The sequence below is a fragment of the Lutjanus erythropterus genome, chromosome 2 (genome assembly GCF_056507025.1).
Source record: "Lutjanus erythropterus isolate fLutEry1 chromosome 2, fLutEry1.hap2, whole genome shotgun sequence".
Taxonomy (NCBI): Eukaryota; Metazoa; Chordata; class Actinopteri; order Lutjaniformes; family Lutjanidae; genus Lutjanus; species Lutjanus erythropterus.
In genome coordinates this window covers 15,822,178-15,850,033 of record NC_139318.1, presented here as the reverse complement: position 1 = coordinate 15,850,033, position 27,856 = coordinate 15,822,178, and the positions used below count along the sequence as shown (strand labels likewise).

Genomic DNA, 27,856 nt, shown 5'->3' with positions numbered 1-27,856 from the left:
ATTGAATTTCACCTGAGGGGAGGCAGAAATCTGAAAAGTTCATATCTCCTAATTGGCTGCATGAATTTGTACAAAAATCAGTTTACTGACCTGTGGTCCATTCAAAAGTCCATCCCTCTATATTTTCCAAAATATGTAAAATCAATTAAAGTCTGTATCTTAGTTCTCTTTTAACTTTTACCAAAGTGGACACAGGTGTTCCCTAGATGGTAGATATCAGGGTTTCAAATTGTGTTCAGATCAGTGAAACGGTGAGACTGCAGTGATATTTAATATCTTGCTGTACTTTGTAATGTCTGCACAACATTTTTTTATTTCATTTAATTTTTCAACATATATATTTGACAGTACACTCAAGAAAAGACGGTTCCTGTGTGACTTTTTTTTCCTGTGAATTTTTAAAGTTCTGGCTCAGCAGCCAGTGGGCGGGGTCAGAGAGGGTCAGTCAGTGATGTGATGGTAGCAGTTGGATTGTGAATTCCTCCACTACTCAGGCATGTGTAATGACACTCATTGACCAGAAAATTAATGTTGTAAAATTAAGTTTTAGCGGTTATCTCAAAAATGGCAAAGAGCCAGAATCTTTCCGAATTTGAATCTGTGAAATCATCAGCATCTGGTCTTCTGATCTAAAAATGTGTTTTTCGCATCCTGCCTGGACCCCATTAAAACCTGCTTGCAGGTCTTGTTTTAACCTTGTTGATGTTCCTTGTTTTTTCTTTGTTTCTCTTCTTTAGAAAGGGAACCTTGCTGCTGAATAACGGCTTCGCTGTAGTAGCTGCTCTGCTGCTGTCCCTTGGTGAGAAGGCAAAATCTTTTGAGATGCTCATGATTGGCCGGTTCATAATTGGGGTTGACTCTGGTAAGTGTTTACATTTCCTAGAGAAGTACAGACCTTGACAGCATATTGAACTTGATTAAGTTACACAATAAAAAATGCAGCTGGTTAACCATCAGTTCCTTCTTTAGAAGGGACAAATTTGATAAATGTCCCGATGGGACAGACGTTTACATTTCCTTGGTCTGACCTGTAAATGTATGAATTTAAATAAGTAAAACGATGCATCCTGCATTGCAATCCTTTTTATTTTATTTTCTCCATTTTAGTTTCTCCTCTTTCAATTTTTTCAATGGGAAAAGAAACATTATGTACTAAAGCACAGCAAAAAAACAACAATGCACTGTATTCATCCTGGATTAGAAGTAGCTTATTTTAATGAGCACACCTTTGCAAAAAATTGACATCTTTTTTTTTCATTCAGTTTGACTCTCCTTAATTCCCTTTCCGTAAACAGTCTGAGTTAAAACTTATTAATACAATAAATATCTTTGCGAAATGATTTTAGTTCTGTTGTGAGGGTCATGTAGATGAATGTGAGCCAACATTTCTGTACGTCCGTTTCAACTGCATGAGTGACGTTGATGAACAGGAAGAAAAAAAAATAATATGCCTCTTATGTATTTATACATTTTTAATATTTAGATCTAGATTCTAGATTGCAGCTAAACAGATCTAGGAGCCTCAAAAAAAAAAAAAGTTTTCATCTGCAGCTTCAAATGAGATTTAAAACTATATTTATTTTCTACATGAAAAGAAATGATAAAGGTGCAAATCCTAAAGATTAATGGAGGGTTGTAACCGCACTCCAAGGAAAAAGAAAAATCCATGGGAATCAACAAATATCTAGGATTGTTTACTTGACAAGCCTGAATGCACTGATGATCTGTAAGCAACAAGACTTTGATTACAGGTCTGACTTTCCCCTCTGAATTCACGTCTTCAGTCATGGAGAAAGAGAGCGAAAGAGTCATTGCGGGTTATGTTACCTGCAGACCTAAACTTTAGGGAGATCAAATTGTACTTATAAAAAAAATGTCAGGTAGTACCTTTACTAAAACCAGCAGCTGGTAGAAACTGTGTGCAAGTGGACTTATTTTGATTAGCATTTAGTCTGATTAACACTTAACTTTCACTCCTACATCCTCAAGTAAGTCAGAGGCCTTAACATTGATGTGACCTTTGATGTGACAATTTCTAAACCATTGAAATTAATTTGAGCAAAAAAACTGTTTCATCACTGTTGACTGTTTCTAATGCACCAGTCATCTATGTGGTCGAATGACTGCCACACAATTCAGAACAGTTCAGTGGTCCTTAAATGTTGCCGCATGTTGAATGCTTTACAAACAGGTGAGAAAAGGGTTTTAGCAAGATTATCTTTCTAAATTCTTTAATTTTGTTCTTCATTGGTGAAACAGGTGTAAAAAAAAATATGCCAGGTGAAAGAAAGTTGGGTGTTTGTTGTTGTAATACTCACTTTGGCCACAAGAGGCTGAAGTACACCACTACTCTATGTTCTTAATAGGACTAAAATCGTGTTTTATTCCAGGTGAGTTTTAATTTTAAATTATCCATTCAAGACTGTTTGACAAGAAAATAATTTAAGGACCTTAAACAGATTATCCTGGACATTTTTCCCACCTGTTTTTAAGTTATAACAGGAGAGAAAACAGTTTAGATCAGTCTTAGAAAATGGATCACCAGATTCCTTTTTTCTTTACTTGCCTCTCAGGCCCTCTGTAAAAAGGTGGCATTGTGTAAAACTAAAGTGTCAGTGCATTTCCTCTATAATTTGGAGTGTTTAGGTCGGTTAAGTATGACGTTAAACATGAATCTGTTTTTTGTCCTTTCCATAGTAAGATATGCTGTTGTTTAATTCTGACAGGTATAGCGCTCAGCGTTCTTCCCATGTACCTGGGAGAGATCACGCCAAGACATATCAGAGGCTCCATTGGTCAGTTCAACTCCATCCTGATCTGCTTAGGAGTGTTCACAGGACAAGTGCTGGGGCTGCGCGAGCTGCTGGGCCAGGTCAGTGTTGTTAAGAGATTGTAGACTGTAGTATTTGTGATGTTACCTCTATACATAGGTTTTTAATAGGACATTTTGAAGGCTGAAATTTAGATTTGTGCTGAGTGCAATTTTTTTTTATTACTGGAGTCAGAAAAAAAAAAAAAAAAAAAATAATATATATATATATATATATATACGACGTAGCTTTACACTGAGAGACAGCTGACAGTTATAAACAGCTTATCAACTTACAGCTTTACTGGCATGACCATAATAAAATATGGTATTGCCAAAGTACATTGTACAAAATAAAACATTATAAACAATAAAATGTCATATTACAGTAACATTAAATTGCGTAGCAGAAACAGAAAACTGAATGAACCTGATGGAAATCAGCAACGATATGATGATAAAAGTGATGTCACAATACCAGAAATTTAGTTGTTGATACCAATACTAGTGAATTTCCATGAGTCTAATTTGATACCATGGAAAAAAACAAAACCAAGAATAAAATTCAGCCATTGTTGTTTTTCTTTTCCTCCTGAAATAAAAACTCTCCTGAGCTTCCAGGACAAATGACTGAGGTGAAGATTTACTGAACCTGCCACAAATCACTGTCATGTCATCTTGCCATGTCTGGAAAGTAATGCAAAAGTGATTTCTGCTCAGACATTAAGTCTGCTGCTTTTTACACTCAGTCCACAGTCTCAAGATGTAATCTTTTTACCTGTTTGTTATGTTTTAAGCACTGATCAGCTGAGCTGACAGAGCACACTGGTTGTGCTGCTGTGTGCGTGTGTTTGACTGAGAGAAGGAGATGAAGGTAGAAGCACGACTATTGCATGCAGTCTTTCTGGACGTATTAATACTCACTACTTTGTTACTTGACTTGTCCATCATAACTAGTGGTATTTTAGTCACTGCTTCCCAGTGTGTGGCAGGTTAAGATGTATTCTGCTGTTAGATTGCAGATCTCTCTGTGCTCTCCCAACAGGATCAGTATTTTGCTAATGTTGTTTATGTGGTTGGTTTGTGTTTAGATTTTTGGAAATATTTAGTCCTGACTGGCTGGAGTTTTGTGAACTCTGTGAGAAAATACAGGTCTGTCTCTATTTTGTCTTCTTTGAACAGCTGGCAGAAGCTCCTCTTTTGGGAGCTATGATTCTTTATATCTGCCTGTCTTCTTCAGCCATTTGAGTAACTCATGTTTTACCCTGCACAGCAGTGGATTTTTCTATCTTTTCCTTGTTTCAGTAAGACACTAGCAGGAAATCTCAATCACACCTTGTTTACCCTTGAGGAAATGTAAGAGAACGTCACAGTTTTTGAGCAGCGGAATAAAAAGATAATGGGAGCACTGTGGAGGACTTTATGGATAGGGGCTTAGTATGTTTGAATGATTGCAGACCAATTAGATTTCACCAGATTTGAAATGAGAAGAGGTGCACTTTCATGCATAAATTTAGCTTTAGCATCTAATGGGTTGGCAAGGGTTGGAGAAGGGGACATCATGTGAAACATGGAGATTTGGGGAAACCTTGTTAACTAAAGAGCAAAAAGACCAAGATATGTTGATTTCAGCCACACAGACTGGAAGTAGGTGATAACACCCTTGAAATTAAATAGGAAAGCATATATACAGTGGCCTTGTGCAGTGCATATGAATGCATCCCTCTAAAGAAAAACCATAAAAGAAAAATTAGTGTACCATGGTGGAATAAAGCATGCAATAAAGCAGTCAGAGATAGGAACCATTCTTACAGAGCATGAGGAAGTGGTCAGCAGAGAGCAATGCAATAGAATATGAAGGAGTGAGAGCTCAGGGTAGGAAAATGATTAAGTTGACTGAAAAAAAGACAAAATACTGTGAGGACTAAAGGTGGAGACATAAACTGGAGCAATATGTGCTGCAGTTCACTGCACGTCAGGAGTTTTATGGAAAAGGAAAATGCCAGTATGAGAGGAAGAGAGGGTTAATTTTCACAAGTGATTTGGTGAAAGTAAAACTGAAAATTAGTCTGTTCACAGTGGAACAAACATTGGCAAGGAAGATATAAGAAAAAGTTAAGAGAAGCAGCATGTGTCTGAACTTGAGTTAAAAGAAATGTGGGTGATGGAGCAGTTTTGAAAAGATGTAGACATTATTGCTGAACTATGCCATATTTGGCAGAAAGCTGAATGTCAGGGTTTATGTAAGTACGGACAGGCAATCGAGAGGCTAAAAGAAGTTAAATTCTTGGGAGTGCACTTTGATGAATCAGTTACATGGAAAAAAAATATAGACAGCGTTGTGACTTATGCTGCATTCACATGAATTTAGGCAGACAGCAGATGGACAAAACCTTCTGGACAGCATGGGAAAAGCAAATTGTTCCACAGAATGGCAGTACAGCAAAACAAAAATATGCATGATCATATGTTGCTATGGTGATTGGTTGTATTATTTATTAAGACTGGAATAAAGTATATTAAAATGATTTCATGTCTATTATTGTACTTTTTAGCAGTAGTTATGTAGTAGTAGTAGTTGTCTCCTTATGTGAGGGAGCTGCGTAACATCCAGTTGTAAATTCCATTGCAAAGGATGGTAAAAAGTTAAAATACTGCAATGCAACAACTATCATCACCATTGCTGATATTCTCTGTCAGCTTCGCCTAATGTTACCATCTGTTCTTTTCAACTAAAGTGATATACGCTTTTCTGTCTACCATCTGCCTGAAGTTATGTGAATGGGTGTGAAATAAGTAATAAATGTGATGTGGTTCCTCTCGGGAGTACATGGGGTGCTGGCCAGGATACACAATTAATGATTTTCAGAGCAATGATAAGATCAAGATGATATTATGGGTGTTTATGTTATGGAACAGCAGCCAGATCAGTTCTCAAAACGTTGGATGTAATACAAGCAAAATCACTGAGAATAGATTATGGGGCCTCCACTGGGAATTTAGTGATCAAAACTGGCAATGCAGTACATACTGTAATTAAACTAAGGAGACATCAAGGGGAGCAATCAGCAAAATAAGTTCTTGAAAATGCTTGAAAGTGGGGCGGAGCAAAAAGAAGAAAGGTTTTTCCTTCATCAAGACAAGTAAAGAGATGAAAAATGTGGAACTGGGAGAAGTAGCGGTCGCCCCTATAATTCATTGCCCAGTTATCCCAGTTTGGATTTTAGCCACTCTAGGAATAGAATTCAGTGTCTCAGAAAACATGAGAACATGTGATATTACTTATTATGAGAACACTGTAACGGAAAAGTTAAAGGACACCTGGAAACAGTATCTCCCAGTTTATGTACTGTACATTGGTCCAAGATGCCAAAACTGATTCTGTTGTATAAGACCGATCAGGCTGGTGGTTTCATGTGGTTTCTTTAGGTGTCAGTCAATATTGGGGTGGAAGGGAATGAGGCAGCTAATATGGGAGCTAAAAAGGCACTAAAGGGAGACATAGATGTCAGAGTACTCTCTGAGAATTATGAGTACAAATCCATTACCAAGAGAAACACAACAGCTGTGTGTCAGAAAGTTATTTAGGGAGAGAGAGAAGACACACCATTGTTACGACTAGACTGAGACTGGAATAAAGTGGGCTGTTATAGGACTTGGCAAAGATAGGCAAACATGTGAATGGACTGTGTGAAACCTGCAGAAAACAACAAACTGTGAAACACCTACTCAAAGACTGCATGGAAGAAGGAGAGAGGCTATATGCTGCTTTATCACATGTGAGCACAAAGATGGTCACACTGAAGAGCATGCTTAATCCCACAGAGATGCAGTCACAGACTGTGAAAGCAGTCCTTGAATTTATCACTGCGACAGGATTATACTCATGGAAATAGAATCGCTCTGAAGTGCAATATAATCCTGACTTGTTAGAGGCTGTAATGTGCTGCAAGGCATCCAGTCCGCTGGAAATCCAATAAAAGAAGAAGAAAATAACAGAGTAAAAAGCCCAAGTGTTAGAAGTAGAGGCAGCTAAATATAAAAGAGTCATTTGTTTTGTGTTAACCTCAACAAGAACCAAGCATGATGTCACAGATCATGAATGATCATGAACCAGCTGATGCGGTAAGAATAACGTCATTCATGCAGTTGTGTAAAAAAACTGAACTGTCATTTCATACTGGATTCTGTCTGCATCATTGTACTACCAGTTGTTGCATAGACAGTATAATAAATAGTGGACAGAACATCTGTGACGTGACACCTAGAGATTTGTGACTCAGCTAATCCAAAAATAGCCAAAGAGGTGGAGCTTGGGTGGAGCTGAGGTGGTCAAATGAAGCAGCTACCTATCAGCTGGTATCCACCTGTCATTTAAAGTGAGCATTCATTATTTGCGTATAAATTTAGGCCTTAATAAAATCTAAATGGGTGAATCATATAAAAATTGACCCACATACAGTTGTACAGTTACAGTTGAACAGTTGTTGGTAAATAAGATATAGAGACCCAAAGTGTTTTTTTTTTTTTGTACCAGGCTGTAATCGTGTTTATTTCTGCTGTAAAGTTCGGCATTTTAATGTAGGAATCATCAGAGGAACTGCAGTTTTTGGCACTGCTGTGCTGGCTTCATTTTTCAAACCCGGAGGCTGCTGCTGCTTGGTTTGTAGGTGAGGCTACAATTACATCCAGTTTTAATTGTAGTAAGCATAAGTGTACTGGTACTGTACTGCTCTTGTTCCTCTTGCTATTGCAGTAGCCAAGTACTAGTTATAAATATTGTTTATAGCAGCATGTGGTATTTAATTTCATTCCTGACAAAAAAAAGGCAATGTTGAACAGATGTGCAGGCTGGTCTGGACAAACGTGCAGGTCTGAAGTTTTGTCTCAGTACATCCGTGATGTCGGGGATCCAGTCTTCATCACTACACTTGATTCCTCATGTGCTAAATTTTTTTAGTTTATCTTTTAGGGCTGAAAAGAGATATTAGCCTACAGCATACATGCTTCAAAAGCCAAACTCACATGTGTAATGTGAATAGAGAGCCAGTGATGATAAAGCAGTCTACTCCTGGCACATTCTGTTGTTTTTAGCTCACTGCTCACTTTTGGCACAATATTAAAAGCTTAATGACTTAATGACTCTGAACTGTTTGCTCACATTTAAAACATGGAGTTGTGTCTGTTCAGAAAGTGAGCTTGTGCTCTATTACATGTGTAAATGTGACTGTAATGGATGTGTATTCAAAGGTGACCTTACATGCTGTTCTTTTAGGGTTAGGTCAGAAGTATGTAATACTGATCCATTCAACACTTCGTAGTGAAAAACAGTTGTCCTTTATTAGAGCTGTATTTTGGTGAAAAGTTGATTGCTTCTCTGCTTTTGAGTGAGCATAATTTAATTATTGTTAAAATTAACAGCAACCAGTGAGTACTCATACAATACAATAAACAGTTACAGTACAAGTTAACTCTTCATCGACTTGTAAGTTATTTACCAACTATTCTGATAATCAATTGTCTGTTTTACCAGCTGTGTGTAAGTTTGAACTTAATCTGGTTAAAATGTAAGTAATTATGAAGTTGTAATTCATAAAAGTGACTGTACTACGGAGATAACTTACAACATAACTCTAAGTGGCAAGTCAGCTTACACAGGTCCCTAGAGTTTGTGTAAATCATAAAATTTCCCAGAAATGATCAACAAAATTTCAGCACAGTACCTTATGTTCTAGGAAGGAACAGTTACCAAATAGCTCCTCTGGCTTTTCATTCAGATCCTTCAATCTTGCTCTTAATTGAACTTTACTTGTTTATTTTTTGTCTATAAATTGTCTGTTTTACTAGTTGTATAGTCATTTTTATTAAAAATGTATTTGTTTTTTATATTCTGTATCGATTTTCCTTTAAACACTTTACCACTTTATTTTTGGTTTTAGTAATTTCAACTCTCTTTTAGTATTTTATTTTGTGCTCTTAACCTTTTATTACTTATTATATACTATTTGGATTGATTTTACCTCTGGCGTGTGTCCTCACGTTTCCTGTTTTTAATGAGTGCTGTTGTTGTTGTTGTTGTTGTTGTTTGTGGCTGGGGCAGGGCCTTTCTGTGTGGAGTTTGCATGTTCTCCTGTGTGGGTTCTCTCCGGGTACTCGGGCTTCCTCCCACTGTCCAGAGACATGCAGCATAATAGGTTAATTGATAACTATAAATTGTCCATAGTTGTGAATGTGAGCGTGAATGATTGTCTGTCTCTGTGTGTAAGCCCTGAGATAAACTGATGAATGAACACTAATGAATGAATGTTGTTATTTAAGTGTTTTTTTTTTTAATTACAAACTCATTGCTTTGGATGTGTGTTGTGAGGTATTTTATTGTATGAAGCACTTTTTCTGATTGATTGAAATGTCTTCCCTGTGCACCTGAAGGCTTAGACTTTTTCATTATGAAATGAAATGAAATGAAAATAGATATCTGCCTCCTGACATATGTCCATCAGTCAGTCAGTCAGTCTAGCAATCTCTGGCACTTGCTGGAATTGGGCTGTCTATGATGCACATCCCTCACTTTCAGTGCACACAGTAGGCCAGGGCAGATTAAAAACTGTAAGGAACAGGGACGCAGAGTGAATTATTTTCCCTTTTTCTGATTATACACTGATAATATACTTATGAATATTATATTCATTATTCTGCCAGTAAATCCCTGTAAATCTTACACACTGGACCTTCAACAATGCAAAACATTCCTAACTACCAGGTAACCTTCTCAACATCACAACAAGAGGTCATTAAAATCAGCTGAGATTATTGGTGGTGCACACTGGCTTCAAATTTGCTCAGACAGGAAAATTGCTTCTTTTGCTCCTGAGAGGCGTTTTGTTTTAAAAATGGCCGACAGTAGAATAATACTGATAATTAATAATACTAATAAAAAGCTATTGAGTTTAAGAGAATAGAATATCTCTGTAGCGTTCCTCTTGACTGTGTATTGGTGAATTATGTTAATAGGATTTATAAAAGCATGATGGTACATTTAACCACAGCAACAGCTGTTTCTGCAAACATGCTGCGGCAAGACAGCGTGGGACTGCACAGCATCTGTATTTGTCTGTGTAATTGTTTGCATATGATAACATACTTCAAAGCCACAAACATCTAGACTGCATCCACATGCTGTTTTGTTTGAGGCTTAGACACTTGTGCAATACTGTGGTAAACACATGCATTTCAGCACATCTCCAAAATTCATTTGCTTTCAGTCCAACAAGTGATGATTGAAGAGCTTCAAACTTTATTTTAACTTTATTTTTAAGCCGGTGAATTTTGATGATGCTCCTTTTTAAGTAATTTCTTTAGGCTCATGCCTACAACACATGAAGGCTTGAGTTTTGTGATTACTGTTTTCTGTTAGTGTCTCCATTTCTTTTCCATGATTGTCCTTTGTAACTGATTCAGTGGGAATAAAAAAAACATGCATTTCAATGCCATTTCTTGCTTTGCATTAAAACTGACAGATACCTTTTAAGGCACTTGTCTTTGATATTTGACCGATTTAAAAAAAAAAAAAAAAAAGTAACATTTTTTTCAAACCAAATTTATTCTTCCTTACATCAATGTGTACTTTCACTTTCAAGGAAATTAAAGAAACAAAATCGATACTGTTTGTTTTGAAACTGATGTATTCCTTGAGCTGTGAATCCCCCTCGTTCTTGGTTTTATTTCCAGAGGATTTGACCAAGTTTTCCTCCCTATTTTCCTCCACTGTCACTTTGCACTGACATTTACACATGGGCATAGTGTCCATGCTTCGAGGACACAGGTACTCATTTTTAATTTATAAGTATTGGTTTGTCTCTTCCATCATTTCGACCCGCAGACCACCTTTATAAATATCATATGGAGTTGTGTGTCTTCATGCAGCCACTGTTATGTATTCAGATCGCCTCTGTGACAACCTTCAGGACAACCCATCTCCTTGTCATTTGACACGACCATCATAGACATATGTGACATATGATGATAATGCCACCGTGGTCTTTGCTGGCATTTGTTATGAGACTCAAACAGGCTTTCCTCTCACTGTTAATGGGAGCTGGTCTAAGATGTCACTTGTTGTGGGGTGCAAAATGGTAATAAGCTTTGACAAATGATAATTACTCTCCCCTTCATACTTTGCAACTGACCTTCTCCTAGTATGGACACATGTTTATTCCAGCATTACAGCAGGAACAGGCTTTTAGCTGGTCTGTCACTGAACTCTCCTGAGAATCGTCAGCAGGTTTCAAATGCAGCTTACACCAGTCAGGTTAGATTCAGTGGCCTTAATAGGCCCTCATCTATATTCTGTATCCTCCATCACACCTGCCTTTGGCTTCAGGGAGTTGTGTGAATGGACAAAAAATCGATGGATTCTTATATGTGAGGACTGTCGCTGTAATGTAATTCATTTTAAATGTTTGTCACACTGGGTTTAAGAGGAATTCTAAATGGATTTGATGTTTGCCTTGAGATACTCTGTATGTGTATGCATTCAGCTTAAAGTTTAACAGTACACAGTATTTTGTAGATTTTGTACAACAGCCAACGCAACAAGAGTAGTTGAGCATAGGATTTTTGCAAAATGACTATTAAAGGGAAAATTCTTCAACCTTTTGTGTGGATGTCCAGTCAGTGTTGATGGTAAATATAGTCAATTGAAGAAATACATTCCTCAGTATGTGCTATATTGACCAAGAAAGCTGAATTCTGCTGCTTGCTGAGCAGTTGCCTACATGTACCAGGGTGCATTTCGTGTGAGCTTCTGAGGCCCATGCTCCTGTGAACCACCCTAACGTAAAGATATTAATTTGTTATCCAAACATAGCGTTTGGTGACAAAAATACTAGCACAGCCCTTGCTACCCAGAATTGAAGACTAGAAATCCAAGTTGAAATAGCTTGTTGTTCTTTCTACATCCAATGACAATCACTGTGACATCACTAGATGCAGGAAGAACTGCATATTTTGCAGGCGGAAAACTCAACTTTCCCAGTCAAAATGGCAAACACTGAGGAATTTATTGCTTCAACTGACTACATTTACTATCAATTCTGACTGGACATCGACATAAAAAGCTGTGAATTTTCTCTTCAATTGTAGAGAAACTCTATATGTAATACTTATGATGTTTGCAACATCTGGAGACTTTGGACTTTGAATTTCTGGTAAAAAAAATTTTGTACTATCACACAACATTAAAGGCATAGTTGTGACTTTTTTTTGGCCTCATAGGGGCAGCTTTAACAAGTTGCAAGTGGGGAACACTACAGAGTGACAGATCATGCTGTTTACAGACAAGTCCACTGTCATGTGCTTGTGAGAGACCACCTCAAAGCCGTCCCCCTCAGGGAAACACTGCATCTCCTGAAAAAACATCTGGATTTTTAGCTGCTAAATGTTTCACTATTTCACCAGCTAGTTGCTAACTGTTTGGTGCTGAGCTGGTAGTGTTCAGTGGACTTTTACAATATAAATATATAAATAAACTCGCCTTGCCTGGAGATATTTTGCTGAAAACGTCTGCTGTGGCCAAAAACAAAACTATTATGGTGGTGAGAGTGAACCATATTGTTTTCACTTTGTCATTTCAAGTTTTAGTATTATTATTAAAATATTGATTACAGTCACTTTAAATAAATTAATACTCCATATTAACCCTGCCTGCAAGGTGTGAATCCCAGGAAAATACCTGTTTTCCAAGCTATAAAGAGCACTGCTTTAATATTTTAAGAATAGGACAGCAGACCCCTGCAAGGGACAACTGTCAATTTGCTTTTCTGACAGAGCATCAGGAAAAGGCTGCCAGAGGAGGTGACATTCATTACAAACAGCTACAGGCAGCAGGATGATGGGCTTTTTCTGATCCTGGCAGATCTCCACCGATATAGTATTATAAAGATTTAGTCTGGTGATGTGAGGTTTTTACCAACAAGCTCTTCATTTTGTGAGAGTTTAATGTGGAAGGGATGCTGTTTTGATCATATTTACAGACATACAATAAACCCAGAGAAATGTTCATCTTGCAGGTAATTTGCAGCCTACTGAGACGTAACTAGAAAAATAAAAAGTAATTAAGACTGTCCAAAAAAAACAGATAATATCAGCTTGTATAATTAGATATATCGCAGCTGTGGGCCACCTGACATGTCCATCTCCTATTTGAAAGAAGTTATCTGCTGACCAGGTCTGTAATGTCATCACTTTAGGGGCAAGGCCATTTGGCCTTTGGTTTTAGCAATTTTTGAGGCCAAATACCAGGGCAGCAAGGCCACCAAATTTTATTCTCACAGAAACAATGAATTTAACTCCAGGGTAAGGAATTATTTTATTTTTTTTAACTTTTTTCCTGATTTGTTAATGCTAAGTACAGGGACACTGGGGTGCAGAGAGATTAGTCTATATAAAGACGTCATACTAAATGATGCACAATATTCATGTTTTTGGTATTAAATTAAATGGGCAGGTTAATTTAGCCTGTATATGACACTATAGTACCTCATTATAATGTTTTCTCATACATTTTTCCTCTTTCCAAAAAGTGTGATTCGGCTCTGGATCTGTGGTATGAGTATCACACCTGGCTGTATTGCAGTTCTATTGTGATTAATTGTGCAGCCCTTGTTCACTCCTGAGAGAGATAATGGTGCTCACATTGTCAGCTGATTTATAAAAAAGGGTGATTGCAGCAGAGAGAGACAGACGGAGCATGTGAATATAGACAGGAATGTCATTGTGGTATAAAAACTTGGTTGATCATACAGCCTGTATGAACTACACTGTAGTCTGGAGGTTATGTTACAGTGAGAAACAGGCTGATAGATCCGCGCTCTTCTCCTCTGTCTCATTGTTCTTTTCATCTCCCTGTAGTTCTCATGCATTATGGGGCGTCCATTTGCACTGGAAAGCCAGAATTTCAAGTTCCCAGCTTGGACTTCAAATTAAACCATAAGTATCATACACCACTTAGTATGACATCATTGTAAAGACTGCCGGTTCCTGGTAGGAGGAGGTTCTATTTAAAGTTAGATTTAAACCCCCCTGAAAGAAAGGAATGTGATCTAGTTCATTTTTGGAACCGTGAACTTAGTTCAAAATTCAAAATTGTGACCAATGGGTGTGAACTAGTTCATTTTAATCTCTGTGAGCTGAACTCTGGACTAGCTCTTTTTAAGTGTCAACTTGCTAAACACTGAAGTGACCTGTGGCTGCAGGGCGTATAATTCTTTGAGGGGCATAAGGTAAAACTGAAGCGGCACAGCAGCCCTGGCCACCATGAAATTTCCACTCACTGGCTTGGTGGTGGTCCTCCTGCAACAGCAGCCGAGGCTTCATGAAATGCGCATCCTCGTCCGTTTAGTTCCTCTCAGTTCAATAAGACAAAGATGTGTTTCATGCTTTTGTATAATCGCAGAATTACAATGTGCACCCTGCAGCCTCTGCATTCTAAGAGGAGATAAATGAGAGGCAAAACTGCAGAGCTCTTGGAATACAACACAAAACAATTTGTCTTTTTAGTTTACTGTAAATGAGTATCACTCCAGGTCCACTCCATAGCGTAGCAAGGAGTTGTGAGCTGTGATTTACTTTATCACTAGAGATGATGGGATCAGGGCCCAGAAGGGAGACACAGCCTGGCTCATCAAGCTTGTCCAGGTTAAAAACCACTATTGGTAGACACCATAAGGCATGCATTTAGTGTGTGTGTGTTTGCGTGATACACAGAAGTACGTGTGTGCTTCACAAGTTGCACTTACCATGACCTCGTTTTGTACCTACAAATTATCGTTCTTGATTTGCCTTGCAATTGCCAAGTCAAATATGGTTTTCTATGCATACCCCCTAATTGCCAAAGTGTATGATTATCACTGTAGGCGTCGTATGTGATTGTTGGATTGTTACACTCCACCTTCTGTCAATGTTATCCATATACTTTATACCTACATATAAACTTCTCTAATCAAGCATTTAAGTTTTTCTTTTTTTGGTATATGCATAACATGCCTGTTAGATAAATGATTAATTTGCACATAGAGTCAACATCAGTGGCCTGTATTAAAGCATACCAGAAAATTATATACAGGTAAAATGAATGATTTCTTATAAGATGTATATAGTACAGACCCCAGAAATCAATGCGTGTAGAACACGATTTAAATTGCCCACTCTCATCTCCAGCTGAGATAAGAAGACACAGAGCTCAGCAATTCTAGTTTGCTCAGCAGGCTTTACATTTACACAGCTCATCCAGGATTTAGTGCACAGAAGATCATAGAGAAGAATTGGAGTTTTACCAGCCTAGATTAGCCTGTTTTTATCAGTCAGAAGCAAAAAAGACATGCTTCCTCCACTTTTTGGTTTCTCAAGAAATGTCGCTAAATGGCCTAACTGGGAAGGATAATTAGACTCAAAACTTGAACAGTGCTGCACAAAATGACAAGGCAATGATTTGCTCACTCAATCTATGTTCCTCCACTTCCTTTCTCTTCTCATTAATAAGTTTGTTAAATAAAATGTGGATGTAATGTATTTTCCTTTTGAAAGTATCTAGAAGCCTCTTTTCAAGATACTCGTTCAGCACACGTTCATTAGTGAGCAAACCAACTGAAACATTTTACTGCTTACAATTAAACCTAAGATAGAAACTGATGCAATATTGTCATGGGAAAATATATTTTTTAGAAATCTGTAATAGACATGGAGATGTAGGTTAACATAAAACTGTACTGTCTCCAGATTATGGGAGTATATTCCTTACGATTTATGATGCTCAATTATTCTGTAAATACTATACTAGTACAGTAAACACTACCATTCAAAAGTTTTGAATCACATGCCACAAAACCTTGATTCATTAGTCGGCATTCAGATGGTTGAGAGAACAACTCTATATTTTTTAATCGTTTTTCGTGCTTTTAGGTAGCTGAAAATTAGCAGTCTTTACAAATTATTTTATTATTATTTAGTATTATTATTATTTATTATTATTTAGTTATTTTAAATATGAAGGCTGCAAAAAAAGCAAGGAGAACAAAACACAGTATTGTGGTTTAACCAGACAGAGACCTCTGAACAAGATAAATAGGAACATAAGAAAGTACCAGTCACTAGAAACTTATCATCAAAATGTGTAGATTTAAATTGGGTCAGGTAAAGTGTAGTGTAGTGTTTCTTGGACTGGAAACAAATTCAAAATTTAAGAGTATTTAGTGTAAACAATGGTTACAACCAATAGGTCCCTTAAGGGGGAGTAAGGCAGGGATGCCATCCCCGTTGTTGGCAAAATGACCAAAATACACCCCTCTTGTTAATACCCCCTCTTCATCCCCTCGTAGCAGACAGAGTTCAGGGGCAGAGAGTTTGTTTAGTCATATATGTTAGTGTGCCTGACTCATTGATCCTTCATCTGACTGAGTTTTGTGCAAGTTAGAATCCGTGGCCCCGACCATGGCTCTGAAATATCATAACCTAAGTGTTCTGCCTATTGATAAATCCATGATGCTGTCTGTGGTGCTAAAGTAGCAGATGAATTTGTAACTGGAACTTTTTTCTGAGTCCTGTCCTTATGTCAGTTTTGTCTGGGATCTATAATATTCTCTAGCTACAGTATTTTGTCTGTTTTATAATACAGAAACAAAAGAGAAAAAAGTCAGCCTGGATTGGTTTGCTATAGTTGTGGTTGAACTAAATTAGAACTAAATCACATCAACCCTGTTTAAAGTAACAAATCAATGACTAGTAACTATGGTGTTTTCCACTGTCATGCAACAATATGGGGACATCGACTAAATGGAAGTTTATTGTTCTTCTTTGGGGCCAAAACAATTTCAAATAATACATTTTGTCTGCATTATAAAGTTTTATCTATGTAAGAGTAGGTGTAATTGAAGAAAAGAAAAACATCAATATAACAGATGATTCCAAATGTCTGCATGGTTATGTACTGTATGTACACAGTGCAGATATGGACAGTATATAGCCAAAAGTACAAAGTGTGTCTGAAACAGACTGAAACAGATCTTTTAATTGCATGCGTATTTTACCTAGGAAGGTAAAATAAATTTTTAATACACGTCTTGGTAATCTTGGTAATCTAATAGCTGCACCATTCAGTATTTTTAAAATGACCCAGTTTGCCTTTACCTTATTTATTAGATTTTATGGCCTGCAACATTAATGCCTTGGTTCATTCTCACCAGCAGAATTTGTAACTAGCTGGTGAACATAGTGGAGCATTTAGCAGTTAAAGAGCCAGATATTTCCCTTAGGAGTTGGTGGTGACCAAAAATGAGAGTTCATGTTGAGCTTACATTTTCCAAAACCAAATAAATAATGTTGCTCCATGACAGCTGGATTTGTAAATGAGCAACAGTTTCCTAACATGTTTATCATATCAACTGTATAAGGTGACATCAGTGTTTACAGCTACAGCTTACATTTTGGTTGACAAGTGCTACAGACTGTATTACTTGTGAAGGTGCAGTTAATTTACAGCTTGGGCTGAAATACATCAGAGTCATTAAAAAAAGTTCACGGTCTGACAAAGTTTTTTTCACTTAGTAAAGGTTAGGTAGCTGAATCCCCAACAGACGTCTTGCGAGTTGCGAGCTGACATTTTCTCTCCAAAGGGCACTTCATTTCCACATTTGCTGCATAACTACGAATATCCTCATGAAACATAGATCTGCCAGATAGATGGATCTGTGCATGACATCATCTTTTTGTATGAGGTGCGCACACACACTGTGTCAGTGTGTTGTTGCAGTTCATAGGTCAGACATCCTTTGTGATGTGTGATGCACCCTGTACAGTGACCTCAGCCTTCATCAACACAGGCTGGTCGTCACACTCCTCTTAGTGCCGATAATAAGCTCAAAGGGACCATTTAACACTCTCAGATTTCTTTTTGCATTCAAAGAATACTTTTGAATGATTATTTATCCTGAATGACTCAGTGCTCTTTGTTATTGTTAAAGCACTCTATTGAAAAAACAAAACAAAGCATGTTTAATACCAGCAACCATTAATCTATCAGGCTTTGATAAATATTTAGCCTCTGAGGCATTTTGTGAAGAAATCACTGTGTGATGGAACTGAGACACCGAGATGACCAACAGCATCCCTGGAACACACTCGCTGTGTTTGATCGTTTATCTTCTCCGCATCCATGCAGTATATATCCATGACATGTTTGTGATACATAAACAAAAGACAGTTTCCTAATTCTGAAGATGTTTGAATCTCATATATGTTTACTGACTAGGAGAACAGCCAACTCAATTTATCACATCCGTTAAGGCAGGAACAGGCCTGACCAAAGTCAGTTCCAAAACAAGAGGGAGGAGCCACTTTCATATGAAGCATCCCACATAAAAAATATCTGATGTACCATGCGCCATAGCTACCATAGTAGAAAAGAGTTACCTAACAAGAATTATGATTTAGTCTTTTTTGGGGGTTGTGTTTTTGGGGAAACTGAAACCACAACAATTAAAAAAATCTTCTGTGTATTCAATGTATTTTTATTCATACATTCCTTAAAATTGTTTGACATTTTACAAATTCTCAATTTGCATACTTAGCATAACACAGTTATTGCTTATTTAATGGTAACATTAGCTTTATGTCTGCACAGTAACTATGTTTCATTTAGATGATCATCATCACTGCTCACACAAATTCTTAATGAGACAATGATGTGCATCCACTTACAGTATTCAGCGGAGTGTTATAGAACAGATGCAAGATACATCTGTTATGTTGTTCCAATTCTTTGTACACTTTGGCGCATCTCGTCCATGTCTGAAACCTTTGTTGATGTTTTGACTGCAGGAGTCCAGGTGGAACTACCTGTTTTCCTTCCTGGCCTTCCCGGCAGTGCTGCAGCTGTGTGTGCTGCCCTTCCTCCCCGAGAGTCCTCGCTACCTGCTGATGGAGAGGAGAGATGAAGCAGGAGCAGAGAGAGGTACTGCAGACACACACTGAAACACAGGTGCCATCCCTCTCACTCAGGTACATGTGCAGAATGTGTACAGGCTGCCACACTATGTCTCCGATATATTTGTGCTTGCTATCTTTGAAGAGAAACTTTGTGGACATAGCAATAATTGTGCCCACGCACAAAAATATTTCTGCTACACACTGCATTATTATTACAAATTTTTTCTTCTTTGTTTAACAATTTCTGATGATTTTCTATTAAACCCACCATACATTTGTTGCAGCTTATTTTGGAAAGCATAGAACAGCTGCATTTTTCAAATGATTACAATTATGCAAAGAACCCATCCCTCCCTTCCACTCAAACCACCCCAGCCCACCTAATCACCCCCACTTGTCCTCCTAAGTCCAGATCTTCAAAAGGATGATTGTCCATTGAAGTGTTTGTCCAACCAAGGATTACAGAAAGAATACATAATGTGCAGTGATCAAGGATTGATGAAGAAGTGCCAGCACAAGGGAGAGAAGAAAATAAATAAAAAGGAAAAAGAGACTGGGGAGGGGGCAAGAATGAAGATAGATAAAGAGGGATAGTAACAATAAAGAAATATATATGGGGGGTCTTTGCTGCCTCACTATTCTAATCATCCTTATTTAATGATACTTGTAAATTCTCATAGTATTCTAAAAATTAGATCCAAATCTTCCTAAGTATTTTCAAGGAGCCTTTAAGAGCATATCTGATTCTCTCAAGTTTCAAAAAAATGCACAATATCTTAAATCCATCTTATGACGTGTTGGAAATGCTTGCTTCTGTCTGAAGAGAAGAATGAGATATCCTGCAGTCAGGGAGCTTTGCCTTTAAGGGAGTGAGTTTCAGGGATAATTTTAAATAAGGCACATGTAGGAGTAAAAGTGATGTCTTTTCAAAATGTCTTAGTGTAGGAAGATATGAAAGATACTGGTCCAAAATGAGTTAAGTTTGAGATGAGGCTGTGGCATGTGTATATCATCTTATTATAATAATTTATAATATAATTTATACTGGGCATTGTTTTAAGGCAGACTTGGAAACTGTCCTTTCATTCATAGAGCAAAACTGACTTGCATTTCTTTCTAAAAAATTCTTAAAAATAGGGCCACCTTTACACACAATACAGCCACATTACCTTTCAAATGTAAAGCAATTGTAAAAATTAGTAAAATACGGAAAAATAATGCAATTTATTTTCTTTTGAAAGTTTTCTAAAGTTACTCTTAAGCTTCGTTCAGGCTGGACATACTCTGTCTCTTGGTTATAAGGGTTTCATTTTAACATTGTCTGAACTGATCATTGATTTCAGTCTAGTCCAGAGCACGCACGTAATATTTCAGTCTCCACCCCAGTAATAATTACGCCAATCTCTGAGTCTTTTCTGCAGAAAGGGCTCTTTGTCCTGCTTTTTTATCGGCTCAATGTGAAATGTGCCTTTTGTGAAAATGGAGTCAAAAATGTTTTTGCTAATCTGACAAAAATACTAAAAACAACATTTAACACTGGTTTGGGAACGAGTATGACAAAAAAACCAAAAAAAAACCATCAGTCATCATCATTTTGGCAAATGGCACCGTTAAAAACATATAAAATTGTCAGTTAATGATCCTTGGCTGTTCAGTCGACTACTGTATCACCTGATCAATTTGGAACTGAAAAAAGATGATTCTCAGGCGATTCATTTTTCCAAAGACTTCTAAGTGAATTCATGGACTTAAAAGAATATCTGTGATGATCAGAGATATTGATATCCTCTGGAGATGTTAGTCACACTGAATGATATTCACCTCATGCAGTGTCTTTGCATTTTGTCTCTCCCTCTCCGCCTCTCTTTCAGCTCTGGGGAAGCTTTTGTCTTGCACACTGTGGAATATCCATGTTTATTATAAACTTTATCCGGTAATTTCCCAGTGGCTAAAAATTTAACTGGAGAGAGGAGTTAATTTACAGAAGAACACAGTGAATATTTCCTTTCCCATCTCCCCTTTTAATGTTTATCCTATCCAGATGGGGCTTTATTTAAACCCTGACACTTATTTTGATGAAATGACCAATGAGAATATTTTACTGTTTAACAGAATAATGTGACAATGATCATTTTACTTAAAAATGCATCAATGAAAAAAAAATTAAGTGATGAACATGTCACACCACATATTAATGTGATACAGATGTTTTCATTTTGTGTGTTTTGTGTATTTTCATTTAACCAAAGCAATTTACTCATGACCCAGGCTTTGGTTTTGTAATTTATTTATTTATTATTTATTATTTATTTACTGTACTAAGTCATAAAATGACTATAATTAATATGAATGAATATATCCTCAGAGATTGAGGAAACATGCTAAATTGAAGCTATTGGCTTTTTTTGACGACTCCACTATGGCTGCGCTGTTCTCCTTTTTGTCTGCTGTTTTTGTTTGTTTTCTTCATTTAGAGTTAAAATTTGTGTTGGATGATCACCAAAAAAGTATATGTCTATTTATGAGTTGCAAGAAATCATTAATAATCATTTAGAAGGAGTAGATGTTTATTTTCAGAGCAGTGGGCTTTTGTTTTCAGGATAAACAGACTTTACACTCGCAGACAAGTGACAGTTATAAACAGCTGATAAACTTACAGTGAAGGACTCCTCATCACTGTCATTGTCAAAGTATATCGTTGTACTTGTCTTGTACTTGTTTAGCTGCAGTGTACCTGCAGACTGCCTGACCTTTAAGGGTTGGGAGAGAGCGAAAGGAAAACAACTCACTTTAACCATACATCGTATATTAAATATGGATTCAACCTATTTAATTTAGTTTATGGCTCCAACTCTTTTAATGTGATACAGATGTTTTAATTTTTGTTTAATTTCATTTAGCCAAAGCAATTTACTCATGACCCAGGCTTTGGTTTTGGAACACACTTTACCTTAAATTTGCTGTTAAAGCTTCTTTAATATTTCAGTATTTAGAAATGTTATCAAATCACCACCTCCTTTTATTACAGGTTTTCTCTTTCACTTTGGCTCAATTCTTGGAGAATGAGAATTATATACACTATAGTTTATCCACCTCTGCAGTTACCACTACACCCCTGTATGTAACACATTTAAATTTACCGTATACATACAAATGTGCATATCCCTTTTCTGTGTACTCCAGTATTGTATATTATTGACCTCTACCAGTAAACTTTTACCTGCTGTTGAAATCTAAAGCTCAGAGCTATATACCTCAGCATTCAGACAGATAAAACTGTTATTCCTGCACAGTATAAGAAGCAATCAGTGTCAACAGAGAAGAGATTTGTATAGAAGAAACATTTGCAGGACTGACTGTCATGGTGAAAAAAACAGCTAAATACACAACTTTTCATTTTGGTTGCATCAGCCTGTTTGCTGACCCTTACAGTTTTAAGACAGTTAAGACAAAACGATTGAGAAAAACTGCAATCACCTGAAAGATCTTCCATTAAGCAAAGCAAATGTAAATCTGTTCGTTGTCAACAATACCTTACCCATAAATTAAATGCCATCACCACAATCTTCGCCGTGCATTAAACATACTGTGGGTATGTGCTTTCCACTCTCCTCCCGCCTGACCAACATTTTCAAACTTCAGGGGAGTAACCACAGTATGAGCGTGTTAAATGTTAAAATGTTGTGGCACATGAAGAAACAGCATGGGGTAGAGGCTTAGCTCAAACTGCATGTGTTAACGATGCATGTAGAAAACTGTGACGTCAGATATGACTTTGATCAGTTTTATCTCTGGGGTGATTTGAGCTCTTTGATGTCTGTGTCCATACATTATAGATGGATACTCTCTTTGTAAAGTGGCTCATCCTGTTTGTTGCCTGTGAACTTGTGCAAGAGTTCAGAGGACTTGATTAATCAGTACTTTAAATGTTGATTAATAAAATCCAACAATGAATTTTATTTAAATGTAAAATTTCATGGCTTGGTTGCCTTACGTCTGATGTGCTACAAATGCAACCAAAGTACAGATTAGATGTGAAATAGGCTTCCTTGCCAATGATGAAAGAATATTAACAAAAAGGAGAAGCATTTATCATTTGATTTCTTGACATTTAGATATAGTTCATGAAGTTGCCACCACTGAACATGTACAGCATGCAAGACATTATGATATCTTGGTGCCATCTCTCCAAAGTACAACCTATTAACAATATCTGACATAAACATAATAACACATCAAGAATAATTCATGATTCTTTCACCACAGGTGTCCTTTATAGAATAGGGAGCATAGCTTAGCTGAGCATATATCAAACAGAATTAATGAGGAAAAACTGTTTTGATCAAGAACTGCTTGCGGGAGATGCCTGTATAGTGGGAAGTAGGAAATTAGACGAAAGCTAGTTTTACATTTATTGTGTAGGAGTAGAAACATATTGTCGGTGTTTAGATTGAAAACAGTCCTGCGTCCACCCGTCACATTCCTGTGAATGTGGTATCTGAAGAATGCCATGATAGAATTTCTTAAACCTGACGCAAATGTCCAGTTTGACTCAAGGATTACCACGTTAGATCTTCAAGGTTAAAGGTCAGTGTCACTGTGACCTCACAAAACTCAGGAATTCATTTGCTATTTCTTCCAAACAAATAAAACAGCTTTTGACGGTCCTAACCAGTTACAAGCTCCCACCAGATATATATTTTTAATTAAAAAAAAAAGAAGAAGAATGTTTTCAAAACCCTGGAATATTTGACACAGGTAACACGGATCAACTCTTTACATGAGCAACAGTCAGAATCATGATTTCAAACTTTCCATTGACTCCATGAGTCACTGATGGTGATGAGCAACAGTTATTGTTGTGATCATGTCTAGAAGGGAACCAGGGACTTGTGAAACTCTCTCAAGACTTGCACTAGTCCCGCTCTGCTGTACTGTGATTGGCCAACCAAGTGATGTCTCACAGCATTTCTTTTTTTCAAAAAAAGGCACTTTGAAATATGAGATAAAAATGACAGAATGTGTTATTGTCAATAATTGTCTACAAATAAAGTAAGAAGCCTACTGCAGGTATTTGAAGTCCTAGCAAGATATACATTTAGGAACATACAATAATTGGTATGTCTATTGAGAATCTGTTTTGTGCATTACTTTTTCTTAATGCTTTTTATGATAAATACCTGTAATAGTGTCTCTTTGAAAACTAATTCTAACTTTGTGCAGAGAACTTAATTTGCAAACTTTTCTGTTTAGAATTCAAGGACAATGCTTGTTCTTCTCTTGATGGAGCACTTTTATTTTTAGCTCACTTTCTCATTTTGCCATCTGTCTTTGTTTATAGCACCTCTCACCAAATAAATAATTCCAACCTTGAGTCTATTCAACAAATTTGAATTCAGGAAATGTGTTTCTTTTTCTCTTTTAACCGACACAAAGAAAACGTAAGTAAGTAAGCAGACCTCTATAAATCAGTCACCCTTTAAGTTAACAACCATAACAAAAGTGTTCTGAGAACAATTTAAAAAATATGCTGAGTTATCAATCTATGTATCCCCCAAAACTAATTGTATTGAGTCAATATAAGGCTGAAAATGTGTTTCCAGGCATCGGGAAACTAGTGACAATGACTGGCTGTGTGACGAGCTCCTCGAGGAAGAGATGAGTGGTTGGTGAAAGGGCACCCTGCCCAAACCCCCCCTCACATCCTCCCCACCACTGCCAGCCAACATTTTGCTGGCATGAGTCTGAGCAGTGCTGCAGATCTGTGTTGTTGGCTTGTGTTACAGCGCTGTGGTTGGGGAGTTGTTGTCAGCACACCCAGATCTTGAGGGGTGGTCCTGTAGTGTCCTATTATCATCATACAGTGTCAGACAGGAACAGCATGTTCTCTTGCACCCCGTCTCGTCTTGTGTCGTGTCATATCTGTAGCGGCCCTGCCCTCCATTTAAAAGTTACAGAGGTCAAAGATGAGATAGTTTTGTGTACTAAAGGCTGTCAGCGCGATTGCCAAGCCGTGCTTAATTTTAGGGTTGCGTTGACTCCGCTGTATTTAGTATTCCTGAGTTTATTTCCTTTTTCAGCACCAAGCTTACCTTTGATTATAAAGCACAATCTTTTTTACTGTGCCAAGACTTTGAACTAAAAGGCATGAAATGAGGTCTCACCTTCTCAACACACGAGTCCAATTATAACTCATCGTGCATCACGGTATGTGCCTGGCTGAAGGCAGGAAGTCAAGGTCAGTGCTCCCTGACTTACAGGAGGCCATCAGATTGAATCCAGCAGTTTTATTACTTTTTTTTAACATGAAGTTTCTATATGATTTCAGACATATCAGACTCCCTGTGAAGTAGCTTCAGACTTCCTGTGAATAATAGTTTTTATATCCCTTTTAACACATTTGTAGAAATTAATTGAGAGTTATTGTACAGAAATAAATGGACCAGCCAGCTAAATTAAAGGATTAAGATGAATGATATTTTTTATTTCAGCATTGCACTGTCGCAGATGGGGTAAGCAGAAAAAGGTATTTTAACCACATATTCTATGTGAGGGGCACCTAAAAAAGTCAGTATCTGTTTGAGAGTACACTATATTTAGATTTTTTCATTGCTTTACTTTGCCATCTGACATCCCTTTATTTTGGCACTTCATGTTTTCAACCATATTACTCAGCTATATTCTTATGTGTAAGAGCGCCGGCCAGTTCTATGCTGTTTCTGTTCGCAGATCAGCTGTTACAGTGGTTTATTCAAGAGAAGCCAAATACACGAAAATAAAGGGGCTGGTCGACGGCAAAGTAAAACAGTGATAAAAAATTCTATATACAGTGTACACATAACGCAGTATGGATTTTTTTTTAGTTGGTCCTTATTTATGTGGCTAAAATGGGTTTTTCTGCTAACCTTGTCTGCAACAGTATGATGATGAGCTCCTGTGTTGGGAGCTAACTGGGACCGTGGTGACTGTCATCTGCGGAAGGTCCGACTAGGCCAGTACCCCATACAACACCACCTAAAATATTCCGAACTATCCCTTTACTAGTGATACCTGCCAATACCAAGTATGATCTGACACCTGTATCTATCTAAATGTTGATTGAATATTTATTCATCACACTGGAATATCTGCTGTAGCTGCTAAATCTGTCACCCCTTATTTTTCACAGTTTCTGAAAGTCCTGCTTAAAAAAATATCAGCTTGAATTATTGAAATTATTTGAATGAAAGATCGACTGGAAGAATGTGTCATCACTCTGTTGGAGTTGTTGGAACTACAGAAATACCCTCAAGATTGCACAGATTGATTCAGAGCGGAGGGCCTTCCCTGACAAATGATCTTTGGCTGAGTAGAGAGCACTTTAACCAGACAACAGCCAAGTTTAATTTTGGTCTGTCATAGCGAGTGAAACGCTGGCAATGAAGAGGCTGGCTGTGGGAAAGAAGAGCAGCGCTGCCACACTATCAGGCTGAGGTGGATAAAGGACAATAAAAGACTGGATTTTGATTTTAATTGGCTTTATTTTAGCAGATTCTGATCTTTTAAAATATGCCTGAATTGGCAGAAGTATTGACCCTTACACATTAATGATTCACACCATTCCACTATTTAACATGTTCCTTTATTACTATGAACATGGACACTTTTTTACTTTTAGTCAGTTCCAAAATTCACAAATGCCATAACGATTGTCAATAACCTGTAACTGAAAATTGTCCCAAACAGTGCCTATCTGTAGGAAATTATTGAGGGTCTTCAAACATGAAGCCATACATGAACCATATTTTAAGAGTTACATCATCAAGAGGAACTAAAGGGTGTTGAGAGCCACGAACAAGAAGGAAACGGCTCTGTAGCTGGAAACTACTGAGAAACAAACTAAGCGTTGTTGTTTTGGTCTTTTCATTGGACATTGGACCTTTTCACATATTGGACACCTGCTTCAAAACGGGTTTCTCTTCCCACACTCATGTTGCAGAATCCTTTCACGTACAGGGCACTTTTTTCACAGATTTTTCTCAGATAAACCCTGGTTCTTGTACCGGTTTGGTTCAAGATAATCAGAACCTTTGTGCAATCACAGCCTGCACCATTTTTCAGTGGAACCACTGCAGTCAAATATGTCATCAGCAACAACCTGCAGAATATGACACACCCCCTTTGGTTCCAACTGGGAACCAACTTTTCACCTTCTGAACCAGTTTATTTCTGGTGGAAATGCATCTTCGTCTTGGATAACAGGACAATTTAACAAAATGTTATCCAAATTGCAGTATTTCCAAGTACAATATCCAAATTGCAGAAATTGAAATGTTTTGATAAAGGAAAAAAGTGTGACAGAACAGCACTGTAAAGATGCGCTGTGGTGCTGCAGAGATGCCCTGGCCTACAAATCTTGTTCTCCAGATGTAAAAAAAAAAAAAGTTTCTTTGGCACAGACCCCAACAAATGCAAATGCCCAATACAAACACTTCATCTTTTTTTTCAGTGTAAATTAAAATTGTGATATAAAACTAATTATCGCCACTAACTGTGAGTCATATTGCAATTGCAATATCTGTGAAAATAATCAGAATATGATTTCTTTACCATATCATGCAGCCCTGATCTATAAATCTCAAGAATATATATATGTATGTATGTCTATATATATATATATATGTATAAAGTGAGAAGATCATAGAGACACACTGATGCATAAATTGTGAAGGTGTATTTACTCAGTGCTTTAATTCACAGTAATAAAGACAACTGTATTTTGAAGAGAAGGAAATAACTTCAAAATAAAATAGCAGAATTAATAATGTCACAGTTAAGGTTAAGGCTTCATGCAACAATATCCTTTGTGTATTGCTGAGTGGTGTGGAGGCAGGGGTACGCTCCCACTGGGCCATCCCACCTGTTAAAAACCCTGCCTGCAGGGAAAATAAAATGAGTCACCTCCACAGGGAAAATCCCACTGTTGCAAACCCCACCAGTGTCATATAAACATCAATATCATGTCAAGCCACTGACATCGATAGTCCCAGTATGACTCTGGGTTAAAGCAAGTTTCCATATTTCTATCAG

The 27,856-nt window shown here is 37.3% G+C and overlaps 1 protein-coding gene across 2 annotated transcripts in view; it reads left to right on the top strand.

Annotated features, from left to right (window-relative positions):
• The window catches only part of slc2a9l2 (solute carrier family 2 member 9, like 2), a 145,607-nt gene that overhangs the window by 32,906 nt on the left and 84,845 nt on the right, over positions 1–27,856 (top strand). For both annotated transcript variants that reach the window (XM_084729580.1, XM_084729572.1), the window contains exons 5-7: positions 738–862; positions 2,727–2,872; positions 18,680–18,812. In XM_084729580.1, coding sequence (XP_084585706.1) covers positions 738–862; positions 2,727–2,872; positions 18,680–18,812 — 404 coding nt within the window. The remainder of the gene's footprint in view (positions 1–737; positions 863–2,726; positions 2,873–18,679; positions 18,813–27,856) is intronic.